Source organism: Elephantulus edwardii, unplaced genomic scaffold (assembly GCF_000299155.1).
Source record: "Elephantulus edwardii isolate Elephantulus edwardi_28Jun2011 unplaced genomic scaffold, EleEdw1.0 scaffold00096, whole genome shotgun sequence".
Taxonomy (NCBI): Eukaryota; Metazoa; Chordata; class Mammalia; order Macroscelidea; family Macroscelididae; genus Elephantulus; species Elephantulus edwardii.
The window spans coordinates 12,574,702-12,585,701 of NW_006399846.1; the positions used below are offsets into that span (position 1 = coordinate 12,574,702).

The 11,000-nt window shown below is 36.7% G+C and overlaps 1 protein-coding gene across 4 annotated transcripts in view; it reads left to right on the top strand.

Annotated features, from left to right (window-relative positions):
- BCL2L13 (BCL2-like 13 (apoptosis facilitator)) overlaps positions 1-11,000 on the top strand; it is a 107,398-nt gene that overhangs the window by 64,399 nt on the left and 31,999 nt on the right. For 3 of the 4 annotated variants that reach the window (XM_006891338.1, XM_006891336.1, XM_006891337.1), the window contains one exon: positions 4,832-4,975. The exons of the other annotated variant lie outside the window; for it this stretch is intronic. In XM_006891338.1, coding sequence (XP_006891400.1) covers positions 4,862-4,975 — 114 coding nt within the window. In that variant the 5' untranslated portion in view covers positions 4,832-4,861. The remainder of the gene's footprint in view (positions 1-4,831; positions 4,976-11,000) is intronic. 4 annotated transcript variants of the gene reach the window in all.

Consider the following 11,000-nt stretch of genomic DNA (forward strand, 5'->3'; position numbering starts at 1 on the left):
TCAGAGGCCTGCTATTTCAGAAGTGGGTGGCCAGTAGAAGGGTAAATTCTTTACAATAGTCAGTTTCTAGTTTTGAAACATCTTAAAATCAAGTTGATTATGTGGCAATCTAAAAACATAGGCATGATCCTGGTAACAGAAGATGTCCAGTTTGATACAGAATCTCTCACAGTCTGAAAAGTTTTGTTCATGTTAAATTTCTGATTTAGGTGCTATAATTAGTGACTTGAAAGTTATTTCCTTTGGGAAGGTTTTGATCACTGTGGCAACCATTTTATTTGTTATGATTCTGTTGAAAACACCTATTTCTATTTGGATAAGTTGTGTATTTTTAAGAATTTTTTCATTTAATTTAAGCCACCCAATTTGTTGCCACACAGTTGTTTATTATATTCTTTCGTAACTTTCTTTCTTTTAAGTTACTTGTAATGTCCCCTTTTTTTAATTTAAATTTTGGTTAGTTACACATTTTCTTTTTTGTTCATCCAGTTAAAGGTTTATAAAATTCTTTCCTGAATGATCAGAGTGATCTTCTGTCCTAATATATATAATTTTAAAAATAGTAAAAAAAGTATTATCACACTTTTAGCTATCAAATTAATGTTTGGTGGGAAGCATCAGCAATTTTTCCTCTTAGATTGGTCTCTTAAGGAGGTTACAAAAGCTTTCTCAGACATCCTCTAGCAGTCTTTTCAGGACTATATTACTTGGCCAACCCCAGCTGCAAAGAAGGCTATAAAAGCAAATATTTAGCAACAGGAAAAAGTGTTGTCATAATTGATTTTATTCTGTCATTTATTATCTGGGGCTAGGCATATTGTTCTTCTCAATAAAATCACCGTCAACCTCAGTGGGCAGGAGTCACTATTAGATAACCAGCTACAATGAGGGTCACTTCTAATACTCTTTTCAATCCCACGAGGCCTTTTGAATTGTGGTGCTGGAGAAGAGTCTTGAACATACCAGGGACTTCCAAGAAAACAAATGCGTCTGTTTTGGAGAAGGTGAAACCAGGTTTCTTCTTGGAGGCTAGGATTTTGAAGCTCTACCTCACATACTTTGGGCACATGGCCAGAAAAGACTGGTCCTTGAAGAAGGACATCATGCTAGGGTGTTGGATGATGGGTGGAGGGACAGCGCAGGAGAGGACGGCGCTGGATGAGATAGATTGATACAGTGACTGAGACAGTGAAGGTTGGTGTGTTGGAATTAGTGAGACTGGCCCAGGACAGGGCAGGGTTCAGAGCTGCTGTTCAGAGGGTCGCTATGGGTTGCAGGCAGTGGCACATAACAACATTAATGTCTCTCATGACCTCTATTGCTGTCTCATCAAGTTGCAAGCATCCCATACTTGACCCTTCAGTGGATTTTTGGAGGCTATAAATCACATGAGAAGAAATGGGATCTTTTTCCCATGGAGCTGCTAGTAGATCTGAAGTGCCAGAGAGGTCACACCTATGGGTTAGTGAACACATCTCCCTCTGTGTATGTATGTTGTTGTTAAGTGCTGTCAAATTGAGTATGCCTTATAGTGACCCTATGATCAACAGATCTGCACCTTGCCCTGTTGTGTGCACCATCCTGACAATGTCTGTCATGCTCAAATCCATTGTAGTAGCAACTATGTCAATCCATCTTATTAAGACTCTTCCTACTTACATATAATTTTTAACCAAAATGGGATTATATTTAAAAAGAGTATATGTATACAGTGACAGACCTTAAAAAAATTAGTTTCTATAAAGTATATTTTATATTTTTATCTTAATACAATACAGTATCATTAATATCACATACAAGCAAAATCTTACTGAAGATTATTCATAAATGATGAGAACTACATCAACAGAGAACTGCCAGAAATACAAGCTGGATTTAGGAGAGGCTGTGGCACTAGAAATTTCATTGCTGATGTCACATTGATCTTGGCTGAAAGCAGAGTACCAGAAAGATGTCTATTTTCGCTTTATTGATTATGCAAAGACGTTTGGCTGTGTGGATTACAACAAATTGTGACTAACATTGAGAAGAATAGGAATTAGAAAACACTTGATTGTACTCATGTGAAACCTATGTCTAGACCAAGAAGCTGTCACCTGAACAGAGCAAGGGAACACTGCATGAGTCAAAATTAAAAAAAGGAGTGCATCTCCTTACCCTTGCAATTTATATACTGAACAGATCATCCAAGAGGCTGGACTTGATGAAGAATATTTTGACATCAGGATTAGAGGAAGACAGATCATCCTACGTTTATGAAGATGACACACCTTGTGTACTAAAATGGAGGAGGACTTTAAGTGGACTTGAAGTGCTTCCTCCAGGAAATCAAGGACTGCAGCCTTCATTAAGGATTGCATCTTAACATCATGATAGACAGCATCATGGTAGTTAGAGAAAAGATTGAAGTTGTTAGCAAGTTCATCTGGCTCAGAATCAACATCTTTGACATCAAAAGTCAGAAAATCAAGAGATGAGTTGCACTGGGAAAATCTGCTCTCAGGGACTTCTCTAGAGTGCTAAAGAGCAACGATGTCAGTCTCAAGACTAAAGTGTACCTGTTCTAAGTGATGGTCTTCTCAGTTGCTTGCTGTGCATCTAAGAGCTGTACAGTGACTAGGGATGACAGAAGATTAATTAGTGCCTTTGAACTGTGGTACCAGAGAAGAGTGGTACCTGTACAAACAGGTCTGTCCTGTAGAGGGTTAAACCTGTTTGCTCCTTGGAGACAAGGACTTTGTAATTCCATCTCACAAACTTTGGACATATTGTCAGGATGAGCCAATCCTTGGGAAGGACATCATATTTGTAGAGTAGGAGGTCAACACAGGAGAGGAAGATCCTGAATGAGATGGATTGACCCAGTCACTGTGGCAATAGGGTTAGTTGTGTTGGAAGATGGTGAGGTTGGCTCAGGGTAGGGCAAAATTCAGAGTCGTTGTTGATAGGGTCACTGTGAGTTGTAGTTGACCTGATGGCATGTGACAATGTACTAAAAAGTAATTTAGAGAGGTTTTTATGATTAAAGTAATAATTGTTAATTATGGAAATAAAAAAAGTATTGATGATTCAGATTTAACATCCAGGCAACCCAACAGGAATTACCACTGCTAACATTGTTCTTATTCACATAAGTTTGTCCTTGTGTATATGTATAAACTTTTATTTCTATTTAAAAGGAAAAACTTCAATTTGATACTTGGATTGTTGTTTCAGCATATCATTAATATTTTGCTTTTTAAATTGCCCAAGAATAGATTGTTTGTTATTCCATAGAGTTTACATAAACAAAGTCATGGGTTTTGAAGTTATATTTTACTTTGAAAACTGTATTACAATAGGACTCAGAGTAAGTTTGATTTTATGAACCTTCAGGTTTTCACCTGTAGAGGTAAGGATAATGATTTTATAGGATATATTATGAAATAATGTCTTAATAGAATTTAAAGTACTTGTTATATAGTTGTTTTTGTTGTTCTGTGCCATCAGGTCACCTATGACTCATAGCAACTCTATGTACAGCAGTCCTAAACTCTGCTCTATCCTGTGCCAACCTTATTGTCTCCTACACACCTACTCCCATTACCCAGTCACTGTCAGTCCATCTCATCAAGGGTCTTCCTCTCCTGTGCTGTCTCTCCACCCTTCCAAGCATGACGTCCCTTTCGAAGGACTGATTCCTCTTTACAACGTGTCCAAAGTATGTCAGATGAAGCTTCAGAATCCTTGTCTCCAAGGAGCATCCTGGCTTCACCTTCTTCACAATGAACTTGTTTGTTCTCCTAGCAGTCCATAGTATATTTAATATTCTTCCCCAGCACCACAGCTCAAAGACATCAATTCTTTTTCTATCATCCTTAGTCATTGTCTAGCTTTCTAATGCATAGCAAGTAATTGTAAAGACCATGGCCTGTATCAAGCACACCTTAGTCTCCAGACTGACGTTGTTGCTCTTCAGTACTTTGGAGAGGTCTCTGACAGCATACTTTCCCAATGCAATTGTTTTAATTTCCTGTCTACTGGTACCAAGAGTGTTGATTGTAGCCTTAAGCGAACTGAAGCTGTTAACAGTCTCAGTCTTTTCACTATCTATCATGGTTCTGCGAATCAGCCCAGCGATGAGAATCTTTTTTGTTTTCTTGATGTTGAGCTTCAATCCATATTGAAGGCTGCAGTCCTTGACCTTCTGCAGCAAGTGCTTCAAGTCCTCCTCAGTTTTAGCAAGCATTGTTGTGGAATCTGCATAATGTATATTGTTGATGAGTCTACCTCCAATCCTGATGCCACATTTCTCTTCATAAAGCCCAGACTCCTGGATAATCTATTCCGCATATAGACTGGAAAGGTATAGTGATAGGACACATCGTGAGTCCTATCCCAATTTTGAACCATGCAGTGTCTCCTTGCTCTGTTCTGATGATTGCCTCATGGTCCAAGTATAGGTTTCATATAAGCACAATCAAGTGTTCTGGGATACCCATTCTTCTCAGAATCAGCCACAGTTTGTTTTGATCTACATAGTCAAATGCTTTTGCATAGTCAGTGAAACACAGATAGACATTTCTCTGACACTCTGCTTTCAGCCAATGTCCGTCTGGTATTAGCTATAATATCCCTAGGAACCTAATTATTTTCATAGAATAATTTCTGCCATTCCTTTGTATAAATCTACATACAGTATTCAGAAAAATCTTACTAGTGATTAATGTGGTTTTAAAAAAAATAAAATTCAGTAATGATGCAGCTGAGTATAATTTTCAGTAGTTGAGCATACAAAGCAGATTGTTAGAATTTCAGATTTTTTTCTGACTCTCTCATCTTTTCATTGAAGATTTTAGTGCCTCTGGTTTTGCTCCAACAAATGCTTTTGGAGTTGACAAGAAGAGGTCAAGAGCCCCTGAGTACCCTGATGCAGTTTGGAGTGACGTATCTGGAGGACCATGCAGCAGAGTACATCATTCAGCAAGGTGGCTGGGTATGAGTTGTGATGCACTTTAAAAAAATCTTTTTAAAAATAAGTAGCCCCTTGGTAGTTGTTAACAACATGGATTTTATTATAATGTTGAATAGCAGACAGTGAAAAAGCTAACTGAAAAATAACATAACTAAGATTTTACTTCTAGTAAATTAAAGTGTGGTATTTTAAAATAGTTTTTCCATTATAAAGTAGTCATGCCTACAAAAATAAGTACTTAAATAAGGGATCAGGAATAAGAAAATTTAAGACTTCTGTATCTAATGTCCCAGTTCAAGGAAAAAATGTAGTCAGTGCTTTTTAATCTCTTTATATATTACATTTAGATTTCAGCATGCTTCTATTCACCTTATTCTGAATTTTGTAGTTTATTATAGTTTAGCTACTTGTGTATCCCTAGACTATATATTATCTATTTTTCATCCTTTTACAAGTACTTATTTTATATATTCTTTTGTAACTTATTTTTTTACTCAGCCTTGTTGTTATTGTTGTTGTTGTAAAGTGCCATTGAGTCATAGGTACGTGACTCAGCGATCCTATAAATGAAATGCCTGAACATTCGTATAATTTTCATTGTTTCTCCAAGTTCATAGGATTTCCAGAGGCAAGCTGTTTCAGAAGTGGATGCCACTCCCACTTCCAAGTTTATTTTAATCGGGGAGCTCCACCAAACACTGTCCACCATGGATGACCATTATTGCACTTGACACATCAGTGTCACAGTGTTCAGCATCACAGCAACTGAGTTACCTCTATACAGCAAATGGTCAGACCAGTGCTATACCACTTAGAAGAATGTTTGACCAAAAACAATTAAAACCAGGCCTGAGGGCCACAGATTGAAATCACTCACCTTTGGCTTGGTAGCATCACTTTTTGTCCACCAGGCCAATTGAACTCTCTATGTTGTTAAGTGCTGTGGAGTCATAGGTGACTCATAGTGACCCTATGAACGAAAGACCTAAACACTTGTATAACTTTAATTGTTTCTCCAGTTTCATAGGGTTTCGAGAGGCAAGCTATTTCAGAAGCAACAACAACAACATATTCAGCCTTATGTTTTTTAAATTCTAGATATTGGTTCCCAACTTCTATTTCATTATCACTTCCCTAAGAAACCTTTTAAGATCCTTTTTTTCTCTATTTATCTCCACCTTTGAAATGATAATACTGCAGATACATTATAAATCTATTTATATAGTTTTTATACTATTTAGTCTTCCAGTTTATCAGTATAATAAATACTTTCATTTATTGAAATATTTTAAATTTCATTTCTAAAAATCATGTATACGTCATACACACACTCTACCTTGACAAGAACTATTTTGATCTTGCTGATGTACAGAAATGCAGTAGATATTCATTTTGTTTTTCATATCCAGCAACTTTGTTGAATTATCTTGTTAATTATGATTATTTCTATTTTCTGCCTAGTCATAACATCTATGATAATGTGAACTAATTTTCCTTTATGATTCTTACATCTTTTTTAAATAAAAAAATTAATTACACTAATGAAGAACTCAAATGCCTTTGTATAGTCATTGAAACACAGATAAACATTCTTCTGGTACTCTGTTTTCTGCCAAGATAAAAGTCGCAGTTGACTCAATGGCACATAACAACAACAACATGCTATATTGGTTGTTTTTTTTTTTAAAGCCTCTTGTTTAGAGTCAACAAGACGTGGAGAGAGCCTTTGTATTTAAAAGTTCATTGTTATTATATTTTAGAAGAACATTCTTCTAAGTGGTACAGCCCTCTTCTGTCAATATGCTGTACTCAGGTTACATGGGGCTGCTGGGATGTTGAACCTTGTGCCATTTGGGTTTCAGATATCTGGCATAATGGTTACCATGGTGGACAGTATTTGGTGGAGCTCCCAGTTTAAGACAGGTTTGGAAGCAGGAGTGGCATCCACTTCCTAAATAACATGTCTTTGGAAACTCTATGAACTTTGAGAAATGGTAGTTATCGAAAGGCTTCAGGTCTTTTGTTCATAGGATCACTATGAGTCGTGCTCGACTCAGTGGCGATCAGCAACAACAATGAAGATCTCAGTGTAGTATTGATATAACTGATATTACTGAATATCCTTGTCTTTTTTTTTAGGTTAAGAAAGAGTGCTTATAATTGTTTTACATGAAGTCTTCATCATTGTCAGGGAGTAGGGTTGACTTGAAATTTTTATTGTGCCAGTGAGTGAGAATAACTTGTCATTTTTCTTGTCTGGTTTTAATATTAAGGACATGCCAGCTTCATAAAAGAATTTAGAATTGAGGAAAACATTTATTCTTTTTATGTACTCTGGGATGTTGTTATTGTTAGATGCCATTGAATTGTCTACAAATCATAGCAACCCTATGAACAGTGATCTGAATCTTGGCCTATCCTGTGCCATCCTCATTATCCCTAAAATACATGAGCGTATTGCTGTATTTATTGTGTTGATCTGTCTTGTTGAAGGTCTTTTTATCTTGCCCTGATCCTCCATCATTTCAAGCATGATTTTTTTTTCAAGGACTGCTACCTTTTGACAATATGCTCAAAAATATACCCCATGTTGTTGCTGTTATGTGCTGTCGAGTTGCTTGTGACTCAGCAATCCTCTGTACAACATCCCTGAAACCTTCTCTGTCCTATGCCAAGTTCACTGTCTCCGACACACCTACCTTCTTTATCCCAATCACTGTATCAATCCATCTCATCGATGGTCTCTCTTCTCCATCCCTCCACCTTGCCAAGCACAATGTCCCTCTCCAAGGACCGGTCCCTCCTTCCAACATGCCCTAAGTATGTCAGACGAAGTCTCAGATCCTTTCTTCTAAGGAGCAGGTTGGCTTCACCCTCTCTCGGATGAACCATGGAACATTCAAAACTCTTCTCCAGCACCACAGCTCAAAGGCATCAATTATCTTTCTGTCATCCCTAGTCATTGTTCATATACCCCATACTCTGGAATATTTTTATATTTTTCTGAAATAGTTTTTGTGAAGTTCAAATTATTTGTGCCTTTCTTTTTATAGTGTGCTTGTAAAACTATTCTTTGTATAATGTTTTTTTCTTTTAGAAATTCTTATAATTTTTCTAGACATGATTCTTCAAGTTGTTTTCTCCCCTAAATTAAATCATTGTCATTTTACTGTTGCTGTTGGCAATGAATATTAAATATACCCTAGACTACCAAAAGAATAAGCAAGTCTATCTTGGAAGACCCCAGCTTAAGCCACATTGTCTTACAATAGAAACTACTAGGCTTGAGTAACAAGAAGAAAATCTTGAAAAGGTACCCAGATAAATACATTATCTTTATTTGAAGAGACTATTTCAAAGTGTTATAATGAAATGTACAAAGACCTGGAGTTAGAAAATTGAAAGGAAAGAACAAGGGAGACATTCCTTAAGCTGTGAGAACTGAAAAAAAAAAATTGAAACCTCCTCAAGCTTCGAAAGGGACATTATGCTTGAAAAGATGGAGGGTCAGTGAAGAAGAGGAAGACCCCCAATAAGATTGATTGACACGATGACTTCAGTAGTGGGTTCTAGTTTGTCAAAGATGATGGAGATGGCACAGGATAGGGCAGGGTTTAGGTTGACTGTTCATAAGGTGACTATGAGTCATATTCAATGACACCTTACAATAACAAGCTGTAAGAACGGAAGAAGAAAATTGAAACCTTGAGTATTCAAGCTAGAATTCTCTAGGCAACACATTAAATGTCATAGGCTGTGTCAATAAATATGTAAGGAATACATGGAGTTACAGTTCCATAAAGAATTTCTGAACCATTTCAGGAAGTACCATGTAATTAAGAACTAGTTGTATTGAAGGAAGAGGTGAAAGCTGTACTGAAGGCACTGGCAAAAAGTAAGGCTTCAGAAATTGGCGGATATCAATTGAAATGTTTCAACAGACAGATGCAGCCTTGGAAAGACACCTGCGTGGCCAGCCTACTAAAAGAGATTCGTATTTGTGACCATTCAGAAAAGAAAAACTATACTAAAAGTATGTGGAAATTATAAAAGAATATCATGAGTATCACATGAAAAGAAAATCTTGCTGGAGATTATAAAAAATTGGCTAGAGCAAGTACATAAACCGAAAACTGCCAGAAATTCAGGTTTCATTCAAAAGGCATCATAAAACAGAGGTTATCACCGCTGATGTTGGATGGATCTCTGGTGCAGGCAGAGAATATTAGAGAGAGGTTTACTTAATGTTTGTTGGCTATGCTGAGACATTCAGTTCTGTGGATGATAGTAAATTAGGGATAGTATTGAAAAAAATGGGAATCACAGAACACTAAATTGTACTCTTGCAAAAACCTATCTGTGAATCAGGAAGCAGTAGTTCAAACAGAACAAGGAGACATTGCGTGGTTTAAAATCTGGAGAGGTGTGCATCAGGCTTGTAGCCTTTCACAATACATATTCAGTCTATATGCTGAGCAAATAATTCTAGAAGCTAGACTATGAGGAAGCATGTTGCATTAAGATCTGAGGAAGATTCATTAGTGACCTGCATTATACAGATTACATAACTGTGCTTACTGACAGTTAAGAGGACTTGAAACACTTACAGAAAGAGTTCAGAAATGTAATCAGTATGGATTATATCTCAACATCTGGAATAAAGTCCTCATAACTGGATTTATAGGCAGTATCATGATAAATGAAAAATTATTGAAATTATCAATTGTTTTGTTTTGCTTGGTCCTGCAGTTAATTTTCATGGAATCAGCAGTCAAGAATTCAAAAAGTATATTGCATTGGGCAAATATACTCTTAAGACTTCTTTAAAATGCTAATGAGTAAGGATGTCAATTTTAAGACTAAGGTGTACTGACCTAAATCATGGTATTTTCAGTTGTTTTGTATGCACCTGAAAGTTATACACTGAATATGGAAGACTGGAGAAGAATTGATGCCTTTAAATTGTGACGTTAGTGAAGAGTATTGGATATACCACAGATTACCTAAAGAACAAATAAATCTGTCTTGGAAGGAATGCGGCCTGGGTGCTCCTTAGAGGCCACAATATCTTGGGTTTATTGTCTAAAGGGGCTAATCCTTGGAATAGGACATCATTCTTAGAAAAATAGAGGATGAGTGAAGAATTAATTGGAAGACCCTCAGTGAGATATGTTAACATGAAGGGTTTAAACATGATATATTGTGAAGATGGTATAGGATCAGGTAGAGTTTTAGTCTGTTGTATGTATGATCATTGTGTATTGGTCTCAACCTAATGACACTTAACAAAAACCCCAGCATTTGCTCTAATCTTTTTGTATCCTTTTACTTCAACTTCTCTTGTACCAAGCCAAAAGATCCTCAGTAAAATGCATTGGCCTAATGACTGCAATGATGAGTTTAAGCAGAGAAGATAAGGGTGATTGATGCTGCATCAGACAGATTGTACATAGGGTCACTGTGAGTCAGATCTGACTTGATGGTACCTACTAACACAGTCTAAATGATGGGTAAATTGCTGTGAATAGAGAATATTCTTGTGGGAGCTCTGGTGGCCTACATTCTGGGGAAAAGATACAGACAAATAATGTAGTGTGACAGAAGGACCCTGGGTGACTCGACTGTTAAGTAACCAGTTGATAAACAAAAGGACAGTGGTTTGAACAAACACAGCGGTCTGGGGGTTCAAGTTTTCTGTGTTGTAGTTAGCAAAGACGTGACTGAGAAAAGGACATTTAAGCAATAGTTGCTTGTATTTCTAGTTTCATCTGACTTTATTCTTTCCTCATTCTGCTCTTGTTCTAGTATGATTTTTTTCCCCAAATAGTATGTTTGATGATTTTTCAAAGGGAACATTTTCCAAAGCATATAGTATGCATGGTCTTTAGCTTCTTCTGCACCTAGAAATTTAGAATTTTATTTTTTACAAAATACAAGTTTAAACAATACAGATATTAGTCTGTAACATAGTAGACATGTTGTTGTTGTTGTTATGTGCCATCGAGTCGTTTCCGACTCATAGCGACCCTGTGCACAACAGCTCTAA